Raw genomic sequence first — 26,335 nt, forward strand, 5'->3', positions numbered from 1 at the left:
ACCCAGAGAGTCAGAACCAGGAGGAGGAATACATATGTATTAAGATTTATCACACGGAATGTCTTGCACAATTGTGGGCGCTGGCTAAACAAGCCCCAATTCGTAGGGCAAGAATAGAAGGTCGTGGGCAAGCTCGTGCCCACCACGTGATCCAGAGCTGCCGTCCTTCGAGTAGGAAGCAGAGACCCTGAGCCTGATGAACTGCTCAAGCACAGACACAGGCTTTCTTCCACTGGCCGACTTCTCTCCCCAGGGGAAACCGTGGCCCTGCCTTTAAAGCCTCCAGTGGATTCAGGCCCACCCAGATTATCTGGGATAACCTTCCTTATTAAATCAGCTGATTAGGGGCTTTAATTGCATCTGCAGAAGAGCCATCACAATGAGGGCAAAGAGGGGAAGGGAGTTGGCTGAAGTGATTCAAGGACATCCAGAATCCTGGGGCATAATTGAATTCAAACAGGGACAAAGGACCCAGTTGACATCACAGGAAATGAAGTTAGCAATCTGAAAAACACAGCTGAGTAACTCTTAGGATGAGAAGAAAAATACGAAATGCCATCGGATGAAAAAATATATATAGATACAGAGAGGAAAGAACAAAGATTGATCCAAATTGTGGGCATTCTGGAGTTTAGACTGATTCAAAGGAACAGAAACAATGATAGAAGCTATAATGGGTAAAATGTTTATTAGTGGAGGAAAACATGACAGGATGCGTTTTAAACCACAACTTTATCCTGGTGTTTACAAATAGAGGCGGGGTGGAACAATGCAGGGGGTCTGGTTTTTAGGCTCAAGACAGATCTTCATCTGCAGAAGGAGGCGAGACCTTGTCACAGGGCTGTTGTGAGAATGGAAAAGCCAGTACACCCTTGAGCCCAGTACACGGTACTTAGCAGGCCCTCCCCATGTGTTACTTTGCCTGTAGTCTGTTGATTGCAGACTGGGGGTGCCCTAACAGCAGATGTGGTGCCTGCTGCTAAGGAACGAGGACTGAGATTCGGGGAGGATTCAGGTGCTGGAATTGGGGTGCCAGCTTTGAGCGGGTGTATGGTCGTCAGAACTCTTCTCTTAGATGTTGAGCTGACTCAGAGCAACTGAGGGATCAGAAAGGGTGGGGATGGAGGGAAAACGACTTTAAGGAGGTGTCACCTAGTAAGGCTGGAATTAACCATATAGTTCCTGGTTGGTGCCTCATTAGCTTTTTTGTATTTGACAAGGATGTCAGAGTGCTTGTGAACATCTTTAGGCACGAGTCAGATGGTGGGATTTGATCTTTTCTGAGGGGTCTTTCTGTCCTTTCGCCCGCCTGGCCACCTGCTCTGAGGTGTTGATTATTAAAATGTGTGCCTCCTCATGCAGTGGTTTCTTCTGGTTGTTGATTTCTTTCCATCCATGCCCCTCTGCTGAGCCCTGTAAATCCTGAATTAGTCAGTGTGCAGAGTTCTGCAGGGAAAATAAAATAGGAAAGGTAGCTTTTGTTTCCAAGAAAATTTACCTCGGCAATAAGGAGACTAAACCGACACACACGGGACATTAGAAAACAATGCAAGTGCAGTTCAGGACAGGTCCAAAGGTGCCTTCCTTCTCATTGTGCTCTTCACACGGAGAAGCATTGAGGACGTCAGTGCAAGGAGACACGGTGGGTTCCGAGAGGTCTGAGACTGCTCACTGAATAAACTGAGGCCCCAGGGAGGCCTCGGAGGAGAGATGTTGGCGAAGCTGACTTGTACAGCTCCAGGGTGCCATTCCATTGCAGTCCCTGAGTGGTCCACCCGCAGCTGGGAAATGCGACCTGTGGGGCTGCACACCGCAGCCCTGCAGTGGCGTCAGCTCCCTCCATCCCAGGTGGCGGTGTGCAGGAGGGCGCCTGAGGAAGGGAGACAGTGTTGCTAGTGAACCTAGAACGTAACCTGAAGTCCAGAAGGACAGAGAAGAGAACAGGGAAAGGGAAGTACTTGGCGTTTAATGAGCGTCTACTACAGCCAGTCATCATACTAGCATCTCAGCTACCTCCACCCATTTGTTACGGCAGCCCTGGGAGTGAGATGCTGGCGTCCCACCCACTCTGGGGTTGAAGAAGGTGAAGTTCAGAGAGGTCAGATGGGTTCTGCCCAGCCCCGCAGATGGTAAATGCCAAATCTGAGCCCAGATTTGTTCTCTCTTCACCACTTTCAGAGTGACTCCTTACACCAACAAGGAGCCTTCCCTTCAACTGACAGAAGCCCAAACACATGCTATTTCCCTTAAGTTATAGTTAGATAGTATACTGTCTTAGAGTTAATCTTTCCTATTATGCCTGGAGATGCATTTCTTTCTTTAAACAAACAAACAAAAGACCTGGTAGTGCCAGCAGTTTCCTTTGCCCTTAATATGGAAGAAAAAAAGACTTGTGTGTCCTTAATAAGCAGAACCTGTTTTCAGTGTTCAGCTGGCCAACTCCTGTCTGGGTGTTATTTTTTTGAAGTAATTACAGTCTTTATGATACACCTATCTAAGTCTTAAGCCCCAACAACTCTTCCCTTTGGATCCCCATGTTGTGAAGCTATATCTCCTTTTTTTTTTTTTTTTTTAAGGAAGAGGACGTGTGTGGAGTCATCCTTATAAATCTGCCTGTATCAATTTGTTGGACAAATGCATTCAATCAATATAGAAATGTCTTGATTCTCTTGTGGGACTGTCTCCTATTAGAGATTGTGCTTCTCATACTTTTTCCTAGCTTTACTTTGTTTTTACTTGAGAGCTGTTTCTCCTCGGCCACAATAAAATTGTTCATGGTGTATGTTGTGACCTTAACTTCAGGGTCTTAGGTACTTGGACGCAGTGTTGTTTACCTAACTTTTTTTGGTGGTTTGCTTTTCATTTTCACATTCTTTTCTCGCTTATTTTTCTGCTCTCTCCCACCTACAGATGGTGGCCCCCGAGAGACATTGATGCATTTTGCTGTGCGGCTGGGACTGCTGAGGTTGGTGTGGTTCCTGTTGCAGAAGCCGGGTGGCCGCGGAGCTCTCAGCATCCACAACCAGGAAGGAGTGACACCTGTGAGCCTGGCCTTGGAGCGGGGTTATCACCAGTTGCACAAGCTTCTGACCGAGTAAGTGCTCCTTCTCCCTTTCTCCCTGCCCTCACCACCAGCCCCACCCCTGGTTCGTGGTAGTTCCACCCACTTGGCATCTCAGTATGCGTTTGCCACAAATTAAAACCTCAGCTCTCTGCCTTGCTTTCTGCTGGAAGCTTGTGAGCCTGCTCCTGCTTACCAGTTCCCTGCCTGCGAGTGACATACGTAAGTTACTTCACTGTTTTCTCTCGCCCCTGCCTCCCTGCCTTCACTGCTCCTTGCTTCTTACTGTTACTGGAAACCCAGGGTAAGTCTTGTCTGTGGGGGTGGCATTCCATTACCATGTATCCAGTTTATCCCAGTTCAGTACAAGGGGAAACAGTTTTCCTGGGCTATACCTTTTTTCTGGTATGTTTTAGAGACTTGAAAGAGTTAATTAAAAATGAATACTTCAAGATAATAGTTGTACACAGAAAATGTACTGAACCACTGAGGTTTGTTTGAATGTAATTTCTGTGAATGAAATCAAGAGCAATGGTTTCTTCATCTGAGTAGCAGTAACAAGCAGCCGAGTTGTGCTAGAGATGTGCAGTAGGAAGTCCTGTGTGTGTGTCTGTGGATTCAATTGTTACACAGTCTGACTCTTTAGAGAGTCTTCTGAAGGAAGGCTGTTAGAACATTTGCAGAATATTTTTTTTCTTGTGTAAACAGAAATAAATATTCATAACAGGCAACATTTTTCATTGGAATATTTATATAGGCAGGAATTACAAGTGTAGTTTTTCTTATTTAATATATTTTTTATTGTTTTATGATCATTGTCATCTTTCTGCTACATATCTGAAGAATGAACCTTATTGTATCTTTTCTTTAGCATGTAAGGGACTCTTGTAAATTAAGGCATTATTCCTAAATTCTCGTGTGTTTTGCTCATCTTGGACTTCCTTTAGTTGCGGTTTATACTTTGTCACTTTTAGCTGTGAGTGTGGGGTAGTCTGCATAGGCCAAGAAGAGATCTCAGAATGTAATGATACTTACTGTTATATCAACAGGTGTTTTGTTTGTTTTTGCTTTACCTGCCAAGCTTATAATTTTCCCAGCCAAGCCAGACCAAAGGTTCTTTGCAAGAAAGCACAGTAATGGGCGCTGCAGATACAGTGACGGTGGGAGGGACGCTGTTCATCTCAAATGAGCTTCTGATACTTGAGCTTTCCTATGACAGTATTCCAGAGAGCGATAGGCTCCATTCCTTCATACTTCCCATCTGGCCGGTGATTGGATTCCCTCTGCTGTTTACTTTCTGGCCTTAGGAACGCAGGCCTTGTTCCAGAAGTTGAAATACTTAACTCAGTATAAGTATCGCAAGGCTCAAATGCAGTTCCCCTAAATGTGATCTTAGAGCTCAGAGTTTTTGCTGGGAAGCTGAGTTGGTTAAGGCTTGCCGTGCAAATGGGGAAATAAAGCGATTACAACAGCTTCTTTATGTGCTTGGTGAGGATGTCACAAGACTCATTGCAGTGCAGCTGTAAGGAAACTAGAGTATTTGTTTTTGGAGAAGAGTTTTTGGCTTGCCTCATAGTACCACCTCTGTTACATGTGGGAAAACCACTCATCTCCTTTTGAAGGGCAATAAGGAAGGGAAAGCCAACTTCAGCAGTCTCCAAGTGGAGGACTGGAAGAGGACAACGTGAGCACGGGGCTGCAGATCCAGCCCTGAACTTGGATTCCTCTGCCTCTTTTTCTAGTTTACTGTTCTGTCACCTAGCAGAAGAGCTCTGGGTTATACACAATTAGCAATTTTAAAAAGTAAGGGGGTGATTTTACTAAGTTTCTGAGTCTTACTGCAATGTGAGTAGACTTTGCTAGAATTTCAAGTATGAAGGGTGGGTTGCTTTGTTAAATAAATGAAAGAATGCATGGAGAGTGCATAGCACAGTGACTGGTGAAAATGTTACCTCTTATTGCTCTTTCCTGAATGTTCCTTTCCCGCTAGGCCTGTATCAGTGTTTCACTCGTTAAGGAAATTTTTCCAAAATCTTGAAATATTTTTAGGCAGCATTTGGATGTCCCTACTTGACAAGAGTTTGAAATTATTCCCAAGTGTAATAGATACACTTAAAAGAATTAGTTTGGCCCTGGCTGGTGTGGCTTAGTGGATTGAGTGCCAGTCTGCGAATCAAAAGGTTGCCGGTTCAGTTCCCAGTCAGGGTGCATACCTGGGCTATGGGCCAAGTCCCCAGTGGGGGTGCTCGAGAAGCAACCAGACATTGGTGTTTCTCTCCCTCTCTTTCTCCCTCCCCTTCCCCTCTCTAAAAATAAATAAATAAAATCTTTAAAAGAATTAATTTGGCTGTTTGGCACTCGCTGTGATGTCAATGTGTCTGGTTGATGGAACAGGGAATTTTAGATCGTTAAGGAATTATACAGTACTGTCCCCCCTTACAGAAAGAGTACTTCTTCTAAGGATTTTAACTGTGGAGTATTGACTGTGGTGGAATATTTCATTTGCCCAAAGAATGAGTACAAAAATATTTGTCCTTGTAACTTTACCTCATTTTCGGTATCAGTTTAACAAATCTTTATTGAAGGTTTGCAATGCATTATTGGTATGTTATAGATAATATTCCATTTCAAACTTCAGACAGTCTTTCTGAAGTAGACATTATCTGTGTTTTACTGATGAAATATGGAGGCTCAGAGAACGAAAGCACTAGGTCTGTCTTTACAGCAGCATGGCAGAGCGGCTGTTGCAAGCACTCCAGTGCGTTCTGAGGCCCCTATTCTTCCCTCTGCAAAAATCAGACACATGGGGGAGGACTCAGGAAGAGCCCACTGGGATACAGATGACTAGCACTTACTTAGGGAAGGGCGCTCAGCTTTCCATTGAGTCCCAGCCTGTGCTTTCCTGAGGAAAACAAGATAGTCAGTACCCTAACTTGATGTTTACATTACCCATGATAATGGGTTTAAAGGTATTGCTGGTGACATTATGCTCTTTCTACATTTCATCCTCATGACAGCCTAATGAGAGAGTAGGGCAGCCGTTATTATCTCTGTTTTGCAATTGAGGAAACAGACCGGAGAAGTGAAGTGAGTTGCCCAACGTCATAATACTACAGAGGAATGGACCAGGCTCTGGCCTGGAGTCCAGTGATCTGTCCAGGTTGAGATGACACATATGCATGTGCAGGGTGCAGACCCAGGCCGGCAAAAACGGCTGTCAGGCGTGGTTTATTCTGGTGGGCGAGGTTGGCCCCTTCCACAGAGTTTGTGTCTTTAGGTTCTCAAGTCCTTCTTTTGACATATTTGCACTTGAAACCTGGGTCCAGGGTCAGAGGGTAGAGTCACTACTCGAGTGTACATATTTCACAATGGAGCTGAGCACAGTTGAGCAAGATGTTCAGTTAACATAATGATTGCCTTTTTCGGGTCCTCTTCAAGGACTTGACAAGTGGGTCCTCAGTAACCCATCTGGTGCAAGGTAAGTTTGGAGCCTTTGCTTTTGCTTAGGAGTGGAAAGAATGAAGTGAATGTACAAACTTACCTTCAGAGTCATGGGCAGGATTTTTTTCCACTTCATCTTGCCTAAGCCCCATCCATTTGTCCATCTGTCTGTCCATCCATCCATGTTCCTGTCCTCCTTTCTCACTATTTGATCAGGCTGTTGTGTTTTGAGAAAGATAAGGTGGTAGAACTGAGTGGAAGCTAGAAAGGGGAGGAAGGACAGTAACATTAAATATTGAGTTTACTGCATCGGTGCTTCACGTGTGTTCTCATTTAAAATTTCTCAGCAGACATCTCAGGTGTGGTCAGGTTAGTACAGTCGGTGCTGTATTTTTCTGCAGATGAGAAAATAGGCCAAATACCTTGCCCAAGGCTCTGTAGTCAACAGTTGCCATTATTCAGAAGTTGTTTTTAAACTTTATTGATAGAATTTTATGAGGAATCATGTTTGGTGACATTGTCAGTCTTTTAACCAACTAATTTGATTATGATGATTCGTAATAGATCTGGTTTACAGTGACTTATTGGGGGGGGGTGCAAAATTTCCACTGACGCATTTTAAGAATTTTGATGTTTTGTTTCGTAGGGTTTTTTTGTTTGTTTGTTTTTTTCCTTCACCATTCAAATAGTAATTTCTGATTTCCCTATCTGGCAACTTGCTGGAAAATTGCAAAATGCACTTTCTGAGGATAATATTTGTATTTATATAACTGTAACACCAGGTGCTGTTCATTGTGTTTGTGCTAGGCATTTTGCATGAATTCTCGTATAGTTTATCCTCTCCCCAACACTTTCGGGGTGGGCATTTTATCCTGACTTCACCAGGCAACCCCCATAGCTGGAAAGTAATGGAGCAGTAATTGGACCGAGGTTGTAACTCCCATGCCCATGAATTTTTACACTGCCTGGGACCTTTTTTTTTGTATTTTAAATTTAGATTTGTTTTATTTAAGTTTAATGTTCGTTCGATGCTGTTTTCAGTAAGAACAGTACAGTTTCTGTATTCGTGGCTCCAGTCAGATAATCCATTAGTACAAATTAGCTTCCAGTTACATGTACTGTTTGTTGTTGTTGTTGTTGTTTGTTTGGCCTGGGACTTTGTAAGAACATGAATTGCTGTTGGAAGTTGGCTGTAATGACACCATTCCATAGGTATTGTGTTTCCTCCTGTCTGCTGCTTTTCCCTCCCCACCTTATGCAGGCAAATGGCCCCAGCCTATGAACATTTAGACCTTAGAGTTTTTTTCAGGGTTGTGAAGTTACACATCTTAGCCTGTGATAACAAATACTCTATGGTAACAGCACCACCTGGTTTTGAAAGTTTTTCTGACTGGTGCTTGCTGGGTAGCTCAGTTGGTTAGAGCGCCGCCCTGATGCACCAAGGTTGTGGGTTTGATCCCAGGTCAGGGCACGTACAAGAGTCAACCAATGAATGCATCAGTAAGCAGAACAACAAATCAATGCTTCTTTCTCCCTCCCTCCCCTCCTCTCTCTTTCTGAAATCAACAAATAAGTTAACTTTTATAAAAATAAGGAAAATATTTCTGACTTCACTATAGATCTTGGTGGAAGAAAACATGAACCTAGGGTATAGGAGTTGATATTTGCATATAAGCAAATGAAGGGTCAGTTGGCGCCTTCCTCCCTCTAAAAAGCACAAACCTTTAGTAACCATTACACATTATTTTTATTTGGTCAATTTTGAAGTTTCCTTAAAAGTGTACAAATAGAAAGAATGACTTGAAAAATTTCAGTGTTTGACCAAATCTGAATATTATCAGCATACAATGAAATTGTGTGTGTTGAGAATAAATGTGACAAAGTAAAAATATAACTAATCCTAAAATGAAATAGTTCTGTTTTAGAACTTTGACCTTGTAGTGGACGAACAGGAATTTCTGAGCATCACCAGCTTCTGCATTGCTCTTGATTCATTCAGCAGTGCACTTACCTTCTACTGAAAGATCGCTGGCACACCAGTGGTATTTCTGCCTCATTTGGTGACAGAAAACTAATTCATGAGAGTTTTTCAGGGGCAGTTCTTATAGAAGGAATTTTGTACTTAGGATTCTTCGTTTGGTGAATCTCAAGAATGGTTTAATTGTTGAAATTGTGTAGCATTTTAAAACAATCATTTTGACAAGGTTTTGTCCATATATACCTATAGCTAGTGAAGTCTGTTGTTTTGATATTTGATTAGTGAAAACAAAATGTGTTTGTGGTACCTCATTTTATTCGTAACACATTTCTTCATACATTTAATTCTGCACTGAGAATTATTTATCATAGTTTTTATACATGAATTTGGCTGTTTTTCCTTGTAAAATTTGCAGGTGGCAGTGGTGACATTCTTCTTTTAATTTTTTTCTTATAGGATGTGACTAATTTACAGATAGACTATTTCTGAAAAGACACATGGTATAAATGAGATGATATATATGGAAAAAATTTTAATTCTATTTAATGCTTATTTTATATAATTAGTAATCGTTAAAATGTTCATCAAAATGAGTTTGTATAATATATAATATCTATAATTCTTTTATCATTTATTTTAATAAACATTTAATTGGCTCAAAAGAGATACAATGTCCTTCTGAAAATTATAGAGCCAGTGCACTCTAAACATTTGTGTGTATTAACTCTCGACCTGTTTCTCTATTAATGCAACCATTTGTAAACCCTTTATGCATAGCCTGAACAGTTTTTACAATCACTAATTATTGTAGCATTTTGCTCTTATAGTAAATACACATTTATGCTTTAACTGACCAGCAGAATTTCTGCATAAAAGCATGTAAGGAGATTTGTACTTTGAATTTTGCAGGGAATCTTTACAGAATACTCCTTACTTTCACAATACTTTTGACATTAGTGATAATGCTGCACTGATACGATGCTGACCTTTGCAGTTGCTCGATCATTGATCACATACGTGTTCAGTAGGCCTTAAACATTTGGCCTTAAAAAGGGTGACAGTGAGCTTGAGTGCGTCCCTATTGTTTACCATCTAGGAGCCTCTGTTTCCTCATCTATGGAATGAGAAGTGACAGTGTGTACCTCATAGGCCTGTTAGGGTTAAATGAGAACATGCTTGTGAAGTTCTCAGAAACTTACCATGTCCCTTTTTTTAGAGAGGTAGGAAAGAAGATTCGTTGGAAATAAGGTGATCACTTAGCCTTATCTGAGTGTGATGTGTCTGCACCACCGTCCACTTTCTGATGGACTTTTTCCTGGTCAGCCCCACCCCACAACTGTAACACTACCCCTTGAAACACGAGGGAATTAAAGCCCCATTTTCCTCTCAGATTTGGGGGGAGTAAAGAATGGTAGGGTGATGTAGGGGTAGTTGCCTGACAGTTACCCCACAAGCCAGGTTCCTGTCCTTTTGGTTTGTCTTATTCTCAGAAACTTCCTTCTTTTTTGTTCGTTAGAACTGTACCAGCCCGATGGTATACCCGGTGTAGGCACAATTTATTGAGCACTTGGGGAGAGCCAAACACTGTCCCAACACTACACATTTGTGTTAATTTGCTCTCACCACAAAGCTGGCATTCCCAGTTTACAGATGCAGAAATTGAGCTTCAGAGAAATGTAAGCGACTGCGCGCCTCCCTCCCCCCACAAAAGGAAGAGAGAAGCTAAGAATAGCAGTGCTAAAATGTGTAGTGAATTTGCATGTGCATTAATGCATAACTCCTCTAGCAGTGAGTTCCCTACAAACACCTAAGATAGAGTAGCCTCCTGTTCATTTTGAACAGTGGATCAGTGATCCCTTCCCCAACCCCCCCCCTTCTGCTTTGAGCCTCTCCAGCTCCATTTTGGCGGAGTTGTGATTGAGTGTGTAGGGTCCTTGATGTTTGGCACTGTTTCGGTGATGTGGTTTCAAGGAAGATACTGCAGTGGCCCTCAAATAAGGAACTAGGTGCCCCACTTCCTGACACAGGCAGACTCAGCAAAACACGCCTTTGGGCAGGACCGACCTGGTAAAGCTGCAGTATGAAGCCCAGACCCGAGTAGGATGGGCTTGCGATATTCGTGGTGCTTGGGCAGCCATAAGTGAGTACAGACTGACTGACACCTTCTTGATCTTTCTTGTTTATTCTCTGACATTTGATGTGACTTCTTGTTGTACCTCAACAAGATGTATTTTTAACTCCTCCCTCGCCCCCGAGTGACTAACGTGGTTAGCACTGGAAAAATGTTTTTCTCTGCAATTGATTTGACAGGGCTTTACAGTATAACATCCAACCTGAGCTTTTTTGTGAGTTGCAACATGCTAGACGATGTAAGAACCAGAGGTGGATTGGTTGTTGATGGCTGCATAGCAGGTGGGACACTGGGAATTAGCTGACATTCATTCACTCTGGGCTTTATGAATTTTGTTGTACCACGTACGTGAATCTTGAGTTTGGGGGCCAGCTATGGATACTCAGTTTGGATGCTATAACCTATCTATGAGGAATGGCTTCTTAATTTGTGTTTTTTACAGTTGAAAACTTGCTGTTGATCCTATTAAATTTTTGATAATGAAACCTACTTAACATACCTGATTAGCTTCTCATGAATACTATATCAGACTTACAGTTTGTATTATTTGAATGTGGTCAGAGTTTGAAACTGTTACAGGGCAGCTATTGCCATGGAAGCGGAAAGCCTGGGTACCAGTTCTGGCCTTTTCAGGTACTAGCTATGCACCTGGGCAAATTGTCCCTTAAGCCTCAGTTTTCTCATGTGAAAATGGAAATACACTGACAACTGCATGAAATTTGTTGCAAGGAATACTAACAGTTAATATTTTAGTGCCATTATTTTGTTTTACATTCCCCTCATTCCCATTGCTTTCTCTGTACAGCTACAGTACCCCAGCCGCACTGGCCAGCTGGTTGCTACCTCGGGACCTTTGCACTTGCCGTGCCCGTTTCCAGACACATCCTGTCCCAGTAGTTCACATGCTGGCTCTTTCATAGGATTCAGATCAGGTGTCATATCTCCTCAGAGGTTTTCCTGACCACCTATCTGAAGAAGCCATTCCACTCTAAGGAATTTTCTACCATAAGCACCCTGATTTATTTTCTTTAAGGCACTTACCTCTACTTGTAATTATAGCTCACTATAATATTAACTCTACTGTAGTAGGTACCTTGGCTGTCTTATTTGTTCATTGGCATATTTCTAGCATCTAGAAGCATAGTAGATAACTACATGAGTACTTGTTGAATGTTTGAATGAGTAAGATTCTACCCTAGATAATTCATTTTCTGGAATTGGGATATTTTGAGATATCTTGAAGTATGAACTTAAGAACAACATAGAGAAGACCAGATGCCAGGTAAAATGCATTTTTAATGCAATGGCACACCATCTGTAGTCTTATTTTTTAATGACCTTTGGAGACATTTTATCAATAATAGAAAAATACCCATGTGAACATTTTAAAGCAAGCATTCATATAGAACCCAGTACATTTTTGTGTGCTGAGGAATAGTATTTGGGTGATTGCCTCTTGTACACACAGTTCCCTTCTATTTCATAGGGTGTAGAATTGCATTTTAAGCTCACACAACATAAGAGTCTCTGTATTCTTAGGCTGCATATATATATCTTCTGGAATCTTTTGTATGCACACCCGTTTAGGAATGGGTGCTAACATGAAAATGATTTTAATGGTTAAGATGGAAGTGTTTAGTAGACTACCTCTTAGTACCTTTGTAAAAAAAATGTAAAGAAACATTTTGCTTGTAGCTTTTCTTTAAGTTCATTAATCCACAGAAGTTACTGTACTAAATTGATTCAGAATCGTGTGCTTAGAATGAATTAAGAACTTCCTGTTTTAGCCCTCATGTAGCCCTTCGTTGTATGAAACCTCGGCTGGTTTGCCTGGACTTCGTTCTCCATCTATACGTAGAACGTCAGCCTTGTTACTTGGAAGATTAGAGATGATGTGAATGATGAAAGTGCATTGAAAAATTAGATCCTGCTTTACAGTGTATTATTTTAATTCCATTCTACGTTTAGTTTCCAGTATTTTACATTTCATTCCGGGAAATCACGTCAGTAAATTACTGCTGCCCGACCTCCTGCTAAGGTTTTAATCATTCTTTAGGTGCACGGGGAAGGAGTCGGTCCAGGAGCAGGCGGGAGCCCATAGGCATCAGGGGTGATCACTGAACCAGGCACCTAAGGAGGACAGGAGCACACAGAGCAGACCCACTGTTTAGAAGAGGCGTCCTTGAACTTAGGAGGGATGGACAGAGGCATCATTTAGTATATGAAGATCATTTCACCTCCTGTGGGATGGCTCCAAGCTCCTCACTGGGAGGGGAGAAAAGGTCACCTGAGAATGAAGGCAGCAGGGCAAAACTTGGGCCTTTGAGGAAGTTACAGAAAGTTTAAGTAACCCCTACGGGGATGAATCAACACAGCGATTTTCACCTGGTGTGCCGTGAGAATTTTTCAAACATGTAATACTTTGCTGTTCAGTCAGGGGCACTGACCTCTCTCTTCCTTTAGACTGTCAAATAAAAAATAACAATCAACATGACAGTAGCCTTCTGATGTGAGTGAATCAAAAATACACCTGTATTTTTTGTCAGATCAGCAAAAAATATGTTTTTTGGTGTGCCGCAAAATTTTAATAATCTGTGCCATCAGGTGAAAAAGGTTGAAAAATCACTGAATTAACACAGAAGTGAGTAAAAACTTGAGCATCCATGAGGCCTTGCTGAACAGGGACTTTAAAAAATTATTAAAAACATTAACTAAAACCTTGAGGAAGAAGAAAATCTGTGACCCAAGTACCCTGACACTGTTTGTTTATTTGTGCATTTTGTTGTCTAGACTTGCCTACATTTTTAACCCTTTTAGTTTTACTTATTTTATTGAATATTGTAGATTTTGATGTTATTGAACTATTATTTCAATTATTTCTAATGGCCACATGATAGTTTGTAGATCTCTTTAATTTAACAAACTGCCCTCTAATTAGTGACTTGGGTAGGGAGGTTCTGATTTTTAATACTATCATACTTAAAGTTGCAGTAGACATTCTTACACGTAGAGCTTTGCCAGGTGTTATGAGTGGGCCCAGTAAAGGTGGTATACAGTGCTTCACACAGAGCAGAAGATGTATTGGCTGCAGTGTCGCCTCCGTGAGGCCTTCGCAGACCCACCACATTTAAAATTGCAACCCTCACATCTGCTTTATTTTTCTGTGTAGCTTTCGCTGTCTTCCAAAATACTAGGCATTTTATTTAACTTGAATGCTCTTACCACCCTTGCTAAGGGTATAAGCTCCAAGAGGACAAGGATTTTGTCTGTATCACCAGCACCTACAGTAGTGCCCGGCATGCATATGTTTGCAGAATGGCGGGGTTTGCCCACACCTGTGGACGAGATGCGTGTGCAGAGTGCCAGTATTCCTGGAAGTCAGTGGGAGAACAATCGCAATGAATAGTCTTTAGTCAGTTTGCTGCTTCCAGACCAGCTAGGAAGCAGCAAAAATCCACAGGGACAGTGGATTGGGAGGTTGAAGGTTTATTAGCACTTGGAGGTAATTGTGGCCACAGAAGCACATTCCTCTGGAGGGGAGAGCATAGGAGAGACAGATGGTAAATAGGTTGTTACAGCAGGGAATTTCCCAAGGTTTAGATGTTAAAAAGGGAAAGGTTTGAGAATTAATAATGGCAAGGTTGGTAGAAAACTTAATTTTGGTGGGAATGGACTGTATCACTTTTTAATTGTTTCTGCCTTGCCACACAGCCCCGTCTGAGCTTGTATTTGGCTCACACTGAACCGTGGTATGCAAATCACGTTTTGCTGTCAAAGGCCTTTTCTTATTGGAGTGTGGCTACACGTGTGAATCTAAGTAAGCAGACATGCCAGTAATTTGGTCAGACAGTTAATTAAGCAGAGTCAGTGACAATGGCAAACCCAGCTTCCAAGTTGAATTTCCACAGAAGCTGCCACCCCCACCCATGGTAGAGCTGATTGACTTCTTAATGAGTCATCCAGTTGAACTTGGAAGTGACTGTTTTACAGGAACTTTTCTGTTAGAGGTCACTTTATTCAGAGTACAGCCACTTGGTAAATACATAAAACATGTACCATATCATGTGCTAACTTCACTGTAAGCCGCTATTGGGGAGTCCCTCTTGAGTGTGAACACTATGGTGGTTTCTTTTGGAGCTGCCTGAGTTGTTGCTCTCAGCCAGGTCGTGATTCATCAGTTTGCTCTGGGCTTTTCCACTCTGGCAGGTTTTTAGCCTTCAACTCCCGCTTAGTCTTTGGCAAATTGTTAGTGACAGTGTTTTCTCTACAAAAATCATACCTGTTGGAAAGAGAGTTGAAGGACTGTTTCTCTCTCATATTTGTCAGTGGGTAACATGTTTATTTCTTAATTCTTTAGTTTCTTCCATTTTAAATATGATAATGATCTCAAACTTAACCTTCCTCCTTCTCCAGAATCTCTGGGATACTTTATCAATCTACTGGTTTCTTAGAACCACGAAGCGATTTCGTGTTTTGAGACCTATCTCAATTTTTTTTTTATCATACTTGTGCCTTTGTTGGCTTTGTTGGTGCCAGAGTTGTGTTTGTAATGATATGAGTTGAGCGAAGTGTGTCTTTTAATGAAATAAATTTAACCTGAAGTTTTGGAACCAAACTGCTTCATTCAAAATAGGGTTTGATGATTATATTGACAAGTATAACACGATTCGGAATTGCAGTAATTTTTCTCTATGTAGATGACTTTGAGAATTTTGAAGGTGCTTCCTCTACTCACTGTGAACAAAAGTTGGAGTGCCCCTGCCCTGCACGGGTGGAGTGATTGGTTCCTCCCTTCCCATTCCTCCCTCCCAGTGGAATGGACTGTAATTAGTGTATGATGTAACCCATTTTAAGAGAAACACCTAATGGTAAGCCTTGCTTCTATTAAAAACCAGGCTAGAGCTATTCTCCTTACATTTCCTCATTATTTGGTTGTTAGCATAATATTAACTATTTTAAGATCCCAGACTTCTTTTTATCTTGGTCAGAATCCTTAGGGAGGATGGTTAAGTAATGGTTAAGTAGTTTTTCTTTAACCCATTTGTGGCTTCCTGTGAGGAGGATGGAAAAATTAGTTATGTGCCCAAATCACTGGGGAACTCTCCAGACCTGACTCCTCCTCCTGCAGAGCCTTAAAGAGCAGTTGAGCTGGCAATTTGATGTAAGACTTAGAGGGTTAAACCTGTGCCTGGGAGGCGGGAGGCATCTGTATTAACTGGAGATTGCTTGTTTGCAGGGAGAATGCTGGAGAACCGGACTCCTGGAGCAGTCTATCCTATGAAATCCCCTGTGGAGACTGTTCTGTGAGGCATCACCGAGAGCTGGACGTCTACACGTTAACGTCAGAGTCCCAGTCACATCCTGCACCCCCATTTCCTACAGACAGTTGCTCTGAACACATTTTAAAACTTATGAACATCCAACAGCAGCTCATGGTGAGGAAGACAATTTCCATTCTCAGGCTTCTGTGCCCTCACTCTTTCCCCCAATGAACCTTGCTATAATTAAAGTGAACATGCTTCCCTCAGATTGTGAAACCTGTAAGTAAAGCCGTTTTAGCAATATTCAATGTGACCACTTATGGATGCAGAACTAGCATTGCGGTTGTAGCAATAGGGGCTGAGAGAACTTTTCATTGGCTTGTTGCCAGGTTTCTGAAATACTGCAAGAGATACACAGACACCTTATAGATACAGAAATATGTAACAACCAGAGCTAAATTTTCCTGGCATGAAAGGAAGTTTGCCTGTTTAATTTTATAAATTTGTTGGTTTAACTTTATAAAGCTAAGTGAGCAAAGTAGCTTCTGATATTGCTAAAGAACAAGAACCAGATCTACTCAGAAAAAAGCCTTTTCACAACTGTTTCAGTGAATGATGATAATGCTACCATACTTCAATCAATAGTTGTATGGTAAAAAAGATCACTAAAAAAATAAAAGATTTTATAATCCACTCAAAGCCTTGGAGATGAAGTTGTTGCCAGACATAAAAACATTACAGACTCCCTGATAGTATTTATTATGGGTAATATAAACATCACATGGATGCCTTTCTCCTGGCCATGACATCTGAAAGGCTAAGTTTAGGTCATTTTTCCACCCAGTTTATCTCAGAGATGATTTGATTTGGAAAAAGCTTGACAGTAATTTCATTTAAGGTCATGTGGGGTCAGCTCAGTGCCAGAGGCTTCTTTGGGAGCAGGCAGTGTTCCCGAGACCAGGCCGACATACTTCGTGGTAGGGCTGCACGAGGAGCTGCCCCTGCCTGTCCGACTCATGTTTGTTCCAGAACAGGTGTCGTTTTATTTCCCTCTGCCTGACTTCCAGGGACTCAGATTTTCCTGTAGAGCTCTTCTTACTAGGGGCATGGATGTGCAGGGAACAAGTGAGCCATCTTGGTCAGAATTGACACTAGTTTGCAGGTGTCAAAAGGTACCTGCAAGGATCAGGATAAGAAATCATGAGAAATTAAAACAGTCAGACGATGCATGTGTTGGGAGCGTCTACCATGTCTCAAGAAACACCACTTTTTTCTCCAAATCTGTTCTAGAATGCTAGCCCTTTATTAAATTTAATGAACTGTTTTTGTAAATTTTAGGAAACTGTTATACTGTCGGTAGGAATGGAAGCAAGCTAATTTTGAATATGCTAGGGAGCATAGCACAGAAGCTTTTAGGAGAAATCTATTTTTCTTGTACTGTCTCGCTGGAAGGACTGCAGTGAGCATAACCCATTTTACACTCGTATGTGTGAACTCTTACCGTAGGCCCAGTGAGTGGGCAGGAATAGTGTTCCGATGGTGGCGTACTGTAAGTACTCCGTGTTATTTCCTGAGTGGGGAAATGAATGAGAGGACAGTGCACAGTAACTATGCGTGAAATTATTGTAAACATCACCTAATGAGTTAAGAGCAAACCAGCTGTTTTAAAAATAATTTTTATGTACTGCACAAACAGGGTTATTATAAGAATTCCTGAAATTGCGATATAAAGGCACACTCGCCCTAAAGATCATCTGCAGCTGTTTATTCTCCAGTTTCCCTAAGCCTTGTCTACATGTATATGTGATTTGGGCATGATTATAACCTTAGATCAAGGATTTAATTTTTTTCCACATTGTGTTATAATTATTTTTTTCTGATTTCTCTTTGGTCTTCATAGTTAACATTTGTATATGGAATAACATTTTCTGTCAGTTTGATCAACCATGATTATTTTAACCATTACCATGGAGTGGTTGTATCTGTTTGTATTTAAAAAAATTCTTTATAAAGTTGCAGAAACTATTTTTGATAGGACCTAGAATATTCTGAAGCCACAGACTGTCTGATAATAATCAAGATTTAGGTATTACTAGTTTGATATTATTTATTTAATATTTGGTATTAGACAGCAGAGGAACTGATGTTATCAGAAAATAAAAGAATATCTGCCATGACACTGTTCTTGAAATTAAGACACAGAACTAAAATTGTTGGGCTAGATTGACTGGAACATATTCTGGGACTTAAAGGACACTGCATCTCCTCAGTAAGAATTTGGGGCCCAGAGCTTCTGCCTGGGTCTTTTGATTACAGAATGTTTACCTGGCTGGTTACGGTTTGCTTTCACTTACACGTGAGGCGGGATGGAAGCTGCCTCTAAAGACCTGATAAAAAATGTCTTTCTTGATTGCTCATTTGAATATAGTTACTGTGCTTTGAAAAGAAGGTTTGTGGTGCTCAGTTTTAAGCTACTTTCTAAAATAAGTTTGTAATACAGAAAATAGTCATCTTGTATATTCTTGACCATTTTTATCATTCCAGTGGATATGTAGCTACAAGGGAGGAAAGTGGTATCAGGAACTGGAGAAACTATACATATTTATTTAGATCAGCTTATTGTGTGACCTGAGAAGGGCTGGGGTGGTGGTGAGTTCTGTCCAACAGGATTTGTGTTTATATGTGTCACTGACATCTTTTTCCATGAAACAGTTTTTTAAAAACTATCTTTCCTTTCCTCTCAGAAAACAAACCTCAAGCAGATGGACAATCTTATGCCCTTAATGGTGACAGCACAGGACCCTTCGGGTCTGCCCACTGCTCAAGACACAGATGTCTCACTTGTTTCCTGTGCATCCATGCCCACAGACAGCGAGCAGCTTTCTTCTCCTACAGACACTGAGAGCTCCCCATGCTGCCCAGGGAGCACTGTGGGGCAGAAGGAATGTTCCTCCTATTTGCCCAGCGTGGCTAAGGAAGAGAACACAGACTGTTCCTGTAGGAAGAAAAATAAAGGCATGGAGAGAAAAGAGGAAGAGATGCAGCCAGCACCTACTGTGGACTCTGAAACTGTGTCTGATCCTGACAGCTGCCTTCAGAGCCTGTCCGATTGTGGAGGGAAGGGGACAGAAGGCCTTCCGTCCTGTGAAATCAGAAGTGAAGAAACTAGAACCAAATCTGCTGCGGTGGCAGCTCAGGAGTCTCAGAGCAGTGGAGAGGGTGTCCTGCCAGGCAATACGGTCATGGAATCAGGCACGGCCCAGCATTTCCCTGGAGGCAAACTGGTAGTAGTTAGTGTAGCAGTAGATGCCGGTGTCCCAGAGGCTGCAGGGGACACAGAACGTGGTCTCATGAACCCAGATACCACCACCCAGAAGAAGGTGCTCGAAGTTGGGCAAAGTACAGAGGAGAGACTTGAGAACTCTAATGTCAGTACAGACAGAGCCGCTGATGTAAACGGCATGAGGAACCCTGTGGATAAAGCCATTGTTTCAAACTGTGTTTCTGCCACCAGGCCCCTGGGTGGTGACAAACCTGCTGAATCTTTTCTTGCATTGAGTAATGGAGAAACCTCTTTTGAAAAAACTGCAGAAACTGAAACTTCAAGACATTGTGAAGGGGGTGCGGGTGCTGCAGCAGATCAGAGCCCGCCCATCGTTCCAGCTGCTGGAAATGACAAGATTTCAGATGGCTTCCAACCAGATGCTCCCTTAGCAAACACATGTGGGGCAGTGCCACTCTCTGATTCAACCTTCCATGGGCCACAAAAAGATGTTATGCCAAACCAGAAATCAGAAACGAATTCATCTCATGTTCAGAGCCAAAATGACAAACCACCCATCTGCTCTGCAACTGGTGACAATAAACTTTGTGCTGCTTCTGCACGTCGACAGGACACAGTGATTTCTAGGGGTGTGTCGGCTTTGAAGCACTGTGATGACGTAGTTACCCGGCCTGGAAGCACCACGACAGGACTGCCTGACACACAGCATGCGCCCACTGCTTTCGTCCTGGAAGGCCCACAGGCTAACACAGCCACCGCCGACTCTGTAAGAGGCACCCAGGAAGATGTGGGTTTTAGTCCTCTGGAAGTTTCAGATGCAGATGGCCAAGCAGGAGGTTTGAACTTAAAAACATCTTTAACAAATGCGCTTGAGGTGGTTCCGCATCCACATGCCATTTTCCCCAAAGCAGAGGAAGAATCAGTGCCAGACCAGGCCGTGTCATCAGGCAGGACTTTCTCTCTGGCTGGCAGTCCAGGCAGTGAATCAGTAACCAAAGATGACGCACTTGTCCCCTCCCAGAAAGAAAAGGGAACAGCAACTCCTGAACCACGTACCGCTACAGATTGTAGAGATGGTGGAGATTCGAGCGATCCAGATAAACAGCCACTAGAAGACAGCGCAGCAGGCCTGCCCACATCCACTGCCCTGGACCTTCAGCCCAGCATGGGGAACACCAGCCCTATAGGATTTGGTGGGGAGCAGGAGGGTCCCTGCCTCTCAGCAGCCCCAGGAGTCCTGAACATCGAGGGGGATGCTGACTCTTCAGGGCTACATATGGGTAAGGCCCCTTTGGCCTCTGATTCCAGTTTGACTGAAGAAGGAAGAAAGCTGGTGGTTCCAGAACACTCTGCAGCTGAGGGAGAAGATGACAAGTTCAAAGCAGTGATTTGTTCCTCCATTAAGGAAGACATTCTTCCTTCAGGAGTGTTGCGAGAAGAGCAGAAAACAGACCCTTCTGGACAGGAGTTACCAGGAGCCCATGGAGAACCTAGCTCAGCTGCCTGTGCCGAGGAACGAGCTCGTGAACACAGTCATTCACGGGACACACCCTCAGCCTGTCCGAACGCAGAAACTAAACATAACAAGGAAGTGGCTCCACCAGTCGCACTGCTGACTGAAGGTGGGGCTGCACAGAGCCCGGTGCCACCGGGAGCAAGTCTGACCACAGACTCAAGCCAGGAAGCCTTGGGTGCAGGGCAGAGCAGCTCACCTCTGCTACCAGACCTATTACCAGATAGGTCTGAGGCTCTTCGTTGCAATGGAGCTTTTGCTCTGGATGTTGGCATGAAAAACACTCAAGCCCAGGGGAAGACCACTGCTTGTGAGGCGAGTGGAAATATGGCATTGGATGTTGCAGTGGTTAATGCTCTACAAGGAACTATGGAAGCCAGAAGAAAGGATTTATCATGCCACGCACAAGACCTCCCAATCCCAGGAGTCTCGTTGAGCCAGGAGAACAGTGTGATCCAGGGTTTGCCAGTCGCTTTACCAGGCAAAGGTGAGACTGACCTCCCGGTTGCTGCACCCTCAGATGTGGCGACTCTTGCTTGGGAGAAAGGGAAACGGGAGGGAGCCAGCCTCAGCTGTAGCACAGGCGATGCTGAGGGTGTGCAAATGAGCGATGATGCACACCACGTCCTGCCACAGGCTATGGCCAAACAGCTCCCTGCAGAGACAGGGCTCTCAACCAGTGACGACAAGGCCCTGTGCAGGGACAGAATTACCCCCCCTGCATCTTATGCTGTGTCTGCCGAAGCCGGACATCTGCCTAAGAGAGCGGACTCGATCGAGGAGGCTGCCAGTCGTATTGTGGATGCCGTCATAGAAAGGGTCAGGGCCTCAGGAGCCCTGCTCAAGGAGGGGGAAATCAGTCACATGTCACTGTCTAGTCCTTCAGTGTCAGGTCCAGGGACTGAACAGCTGGAAAGTGCTTCTACAGGGAAAGAGATCACTCTCCTGCCCGAGGAGACCACACACATGGGCAGTTTTCATGAAGAAGCCCCTTGGAACCCCACAGAAGGTATTGCTGGAAGGGAGGAGCCAGAGAAGATAATTCGGCCTGGTCGAGGACCTGAGCCGGCAGCAGGTGAGCAAAGCATAATACAAAATTCACAACTCGATAGCCAAATCCCCTTAAGAGTCTCTGTGATGCTGGTAGAAATATAGGTGTCTTTGTTGTTCAGAGATGTTGTGTTTCTTGGGTAGGTTGCCAAAGTTAATAGTCACCACAGTCAGGAGAGGCACATCACCTCTGGGTTGACCAGATTTTGCTTCCTGGTATAGATCCTGGCTTGATTGCTGAAGTCTGTAAAAGCTTGTCTGTCATACTGGAGCAGTTGCAGCCTTCATAACCTGTAACACCCTGTGTACTAGCTCCCTGGTACTCAAAAATGATGAAGGGATTGAGCAGGTGTCTTAATTCACACGGCTCAGTCCTTTTCTCCAGAGCCATCAAACAGTGCTGAAAAAGTGTTTTACTTACAAGCCTAAAACTCCTTCCTTTCCGTGTCATCCTAGTCTGTGCTCTGACCAAATTTTAGAGTCAGAGTGGTTTCATGAATAGCTGTAAGTATCATTCTAAGCCGGTGGGCCAACATCCCAAATGGTGGTATGAGGTCATTGGTGAGGGTTGGGGGAAGGGAATGCCCTCCTTTTCCTGCTCCAGGAGCAGACCTCCCGTCCCGGGGCCTGCTGCTTTGGGGCAGCAGTCTGGGAATGCAGGACCCTGCACTGTGCAGGGATAGGATGCAGGATTTCCGTCCCAGCCCAGTCTGCGAGCTGCTGTCACAGGGCCGACGTGGTGTCTGCTTATCTTGGTGAAGCAGCTGCACCGAGCTGATTGCTCACCCAGCAGCCAGTTCCATTGGTGGGTAGCCATGTCCAGAGAGAGCAGAGAGAAACCACCACTGCTCAGTGGAAGTCAACTCTCTGAATAAAACTTCTTGCGGGAGGCCGAAGCTGAAACTGGAGTTAGAGTCGGTTTTACTCCTGAAGCCTTTCAAGGTCAGGCTGCTTCAGTTTGATACCACCACCTGTTGCCAGGTGTAGACCGAGGACCTGTCTCCATGCTTGCCCCCAGGCTTTTGTAGGTAAGAACTAGTCTGTTTTGTTTTCGTTGTTTGTGTTTTTGCTAATTTTTGGAAATCCCTTTATGTGTAGTACTTGTTAAGAGTGTGGGGGTGGGTTGTGTAGACAATTGACCAAATAGAACAAGAAAAGTTGCTGAGGAAGTGGAGCAGTGCAAACACGGTTGTCATTTTCCCCAATTAATCTTTTTTTAACCATTTATAATCCCCGCCCAACTGAGGGATTTAAGACACCTCTGGTAGTATTTTTTGGTGCTTTCAGTTTATTAATATTTTGTATTGTTAGTTATAGAACGTTGTTGGCTGCTATCTCAGAATTTAAATGAGAAGGTCTCTAATTTTTAAAATAAGACACAACAACAAGTCTATTTTGGGGGCCATGGCAGGTTGACATTTCAGAAGAATGGGAAGGGCTGTAAGCTGATGCCTGGCTCTGTTCCTTTGCCTCGGGTGCTGTGTCTTTGGCCACACGGGCTGGAATTAGTAATTAGGACTTAACCCGAGCAGGTGTGAACTGGATGAGCTTTGTGTCTCTAGTGCCCTATGAGAAAAGGTAGACACTAGGGAGAGTGTCAGACTTTGATAGTTATTAGTATGTAAAGACAGTGAAGATGCTAAGAAATTGTTTTTTAAATTTTAAGGTTTTAGGAAGGAAACAAGATGAACGCCATTTCGTCCGTGCTTCTGGGTTTGGGGTTTGTTGATATGTGTGGGTGAGCTTCTTGTGCTGCTGCCAGGAGTCATGTGTGCTCAAGGCGCATGGTCTCGCAGCCAGTGGTGAAAATCTGTGCTTTCTTCAGAAAGTAGTCTGGATTGGGGAAAGTCCCTGGTCACATTGCCCTGGAGAAAAGCACCTGAGTGTGATCTCAGAGCAACAGGGTATTTTTCTAGGAAGTGTATATTCCATTATGAATATAACCGTCCTGTTTTGTGAATGAAGAGACATGACCTTAATTGCTGGTTTGGAAGGAGCCCCGTGGCCCCGGCTTCTGCTTCTATATGCTCTGTAGACCAACCAGAGAGAAACTGGAATGGGAACACAGCCTGCAGTCAGACAGAGGGCGTGTAGCCCTTCACCCATCGAGAGCATTGATCACAGTGCCCTGGGCAACTGGGTGTCAGTGCCTGAGGCAGGCCGGGCCACGGAGGTTGCCAGCCCCCCGTCGGGTCTCGGTAATCACTGTTTACCACTGTGACGGGTTGCTGCTTGCCAAACATATGCATTATCAGTCGGTGGGTATAGGATAGCAAGGTTGTGCCAAAAATCACGTCCCCACATAAACAAAATGAAATTCAAAACAATAAAAAAAAATAAATACTTGGACTCACTTTGAATTATCTTCTTCAAGGAATATTTATAAGGGTATTCCTTGGTCAGGGTATCCCTTGGTCAGATTTTCAAAATTTAATCACACATTTTAGGACAGGTTTTGGTTTTTGGTTTTCTTGTCTATTTTTAAACTACTAGTGAGGTTATATAAGAGCAAAGAAAGATAATGTTTGATTATAGAAATGTAACCTTCCTAAATCTAAAGTTGACCTTTGTGCATGTCACAGTGTGCTCTTAGAACAGAATCTTAACATAATTTATTCTTTGGTGAAAGCAATCTCTTTGCTTTTTGGTGTAGGTGACAGTTTTCTCTGCCAGAGCAGTAGCATTAATAACAGGAAAGCTTCCACATGGATGTGAGACAATAGTTCCATTTGTAAGTGCATTATCAAGGTGAATTTTGGCTGGTAAGTCACCAGTCACCTTCAAAGAAATGCCAAAGCCTAAATTTGCTTCGGACATTATTTTATCACTTCCTTCCTGTATTTGCTTGACCATATGGTGGTCGAGTAACAAGAACCACTACTGTTTGGTCTGTGTTGAGCATAATTCTAAAGGAGACACGTACAATTTTTTTCTTAAAAATAAGGAACTGCTAGTTTGTGGTTGTGTCTTGGTTTGGGAAGAAACAAAAGTTAAAACAAAAAATAACTTACTAGACCAGTGCAGTCTTACCATTGGCAGTTCTATGTAAATGAGTGTATACAGTGTTTTTTAAAGAAAGACTCATCCCAAAGCCTTTATCTCATTCTCAGTGGTCCTTTCTTTTCTGTCCTGTACAAAGGCAGACATCTCTTGCCTCCTTGATGACGGTGAGAATGGACCACCCAGCTTCAGCTGTTACTCTGTTACCTGGGAGCTTGTGACTATTCTTCTCCTTGCAAGTCAGCGCCACACTCAGACTTGTCATGAAAAGTCATCAGTGAAAATGGAGGTTCAGCAGGCATTGAATTGGACCTTCCCTTAGCTACAAGACCCATAGGAAGGCTAGGGAAACCACACAACCATGTGATAAAGGTCAGAAATGACACCAGTTCCTGAAAGCAAAAGCATTATTTTTCTATTCAGCCCTGAAGCAAAAACAAACAAAATACATGAAACCTGGAGCATGTTGTGTAAATAGGCACAGAGATCAATTTTTCATTTGTACTTTGTAACCCCTGTGTTCTCTTCAGAAATGCCAGACACAAAAGCTGACGATGAAGTGGATTTTCTGAGGGACACCAGGGGGAGTTCGGTTTCTGAAGAGGTGGCTGTAGGCGACACAGCCGCTACACCTACAGTGGCCAGGCAAGGCCCGAAGACCCAGGCGGTAAGTGGCCTAGAGTCTGTGCCAGCGCAAACCGTGGTGAGCCCAGTCTGGTGCGGCTGATTTACATCCTTGTTTTTTCTGTTCTGGGGATTTTTTTTTCATAGTAGTATTTTTTTCCCTTCTCTCTTGTTTCGTTTTATTACATATAAACTGGATATGTGGTTGCAGTTGAGCTTTCATAAATGGTTCGCGCCATGGGGCAGAGTTCCCTAGTGGGTCTTTCTGGACGGACCCCTAGGAGATTGTGATGAGAAAGATGTTCCCTGTGGTCATAAGACTTCTCAGTCTGTCATCAGGTTTAATGTGTCACCAATGAGAATCACCACCAAAGGGATCTGACTCTTGTTTTTCCTTTCTGTACAAACTGATACCAGGAAACATGAGGTTTTAACTTATAGTTCGGTGTTATCTGTGTACAAGATGAAGTGTGTCCTGTTTAGTGATGGCAAAAAGGCTTAGTAGGCTTTTTTCATAACAGCTTTATTGAGATGTAATTCACATGCCATAAAATGCACCCTTCAAGTCAAGTTTTTAATAGATTTATGGAGTCGTGCAGCTGTCATCACTGTCTAATTTTAGAACATCACCATCACCCCACAGAAGAAACCCCACCTTTATTACCAGTTCACTGCTCCTATTCCGTAGCTCCTGGTGATCATTCATCTGTCTCTATGGATTTGTCCATTGTGGAACTGTGCATAAATGGAATTTGACAGTGTGTGGTCTTCTGTGACTGGTTTCTTTCACTTAGCATAATGTGTCCAGGTTCACCCGTGTGGTAACATGGATCAGTATTTCATTTCTTATTATCATTAACTGATATTCCATTGTATAGATATACCTCATTGTGTTGTACATTTGGATTGTTTTTTGGCCATTGTGTATAATATTGCTTTGAATACTTGTATACAAGTTTGTATGGAAATACATTTTCATATACCTAGTAGTGT

The 26,335-nt window shown here is 43.1% G+C and overlaps 1 protein-coding gene across 12 annotated transcripts in view; it reads left to right on the top strand.

Moving 5' to 3' along the window:
- AKAP13 (A-kinase anchoring protein 13) overlaps positions 1–26,335 on the top strand; it is a 230,064-nt gene that overhangs the window by 97,580 nt on the left and 106,149 nt on the right. For 10 of the 12 annotated variants that reach the window (XM_045196387.2, XM_024561921.3, XM_024561924.3 and 7 more), the window contains 4 exons: positions 2,911–3,094; positions 15,848–16,046; positions 18,617–21,743; positions 25,249–25,385. In XM_045196387.2, coding sequence (XP_045052322.2) covers positions 2,911–3,094; positions 15,848–16,046; positions 18,617–21,743; positions 25,249–25,385 — 3,647 coding nt within the window. Of the gene's footprint in view, positions 1–2,910; positions 3,095–3,181; positions 3,284–10,489; positions 10,621–15,847; positions 16,047–18,616; positions 21,744–25,248; positions 25,386–26,335 lie in introns of those variants that run through there. The other 2 variants (XM_045196392.2, XM_045196391.3) reach the window with 2 other exon arrangements.

The sequence above is a fragment of the Desmodus rotundus genome, chromosome 10 (genome assembly GCF_022682495.2).
Source record: "Desmodus rotundus isolate HL8 chromosome 10, HLdesRot8A.1, whole genome shotgun sequence".
NCBI classification, from domain to species: Eukaryota; Metazoa; Chordata; class Mammalia; order Chiroptera; family Phyllostomidae; genus Desmodus; species Desmodus rotundus.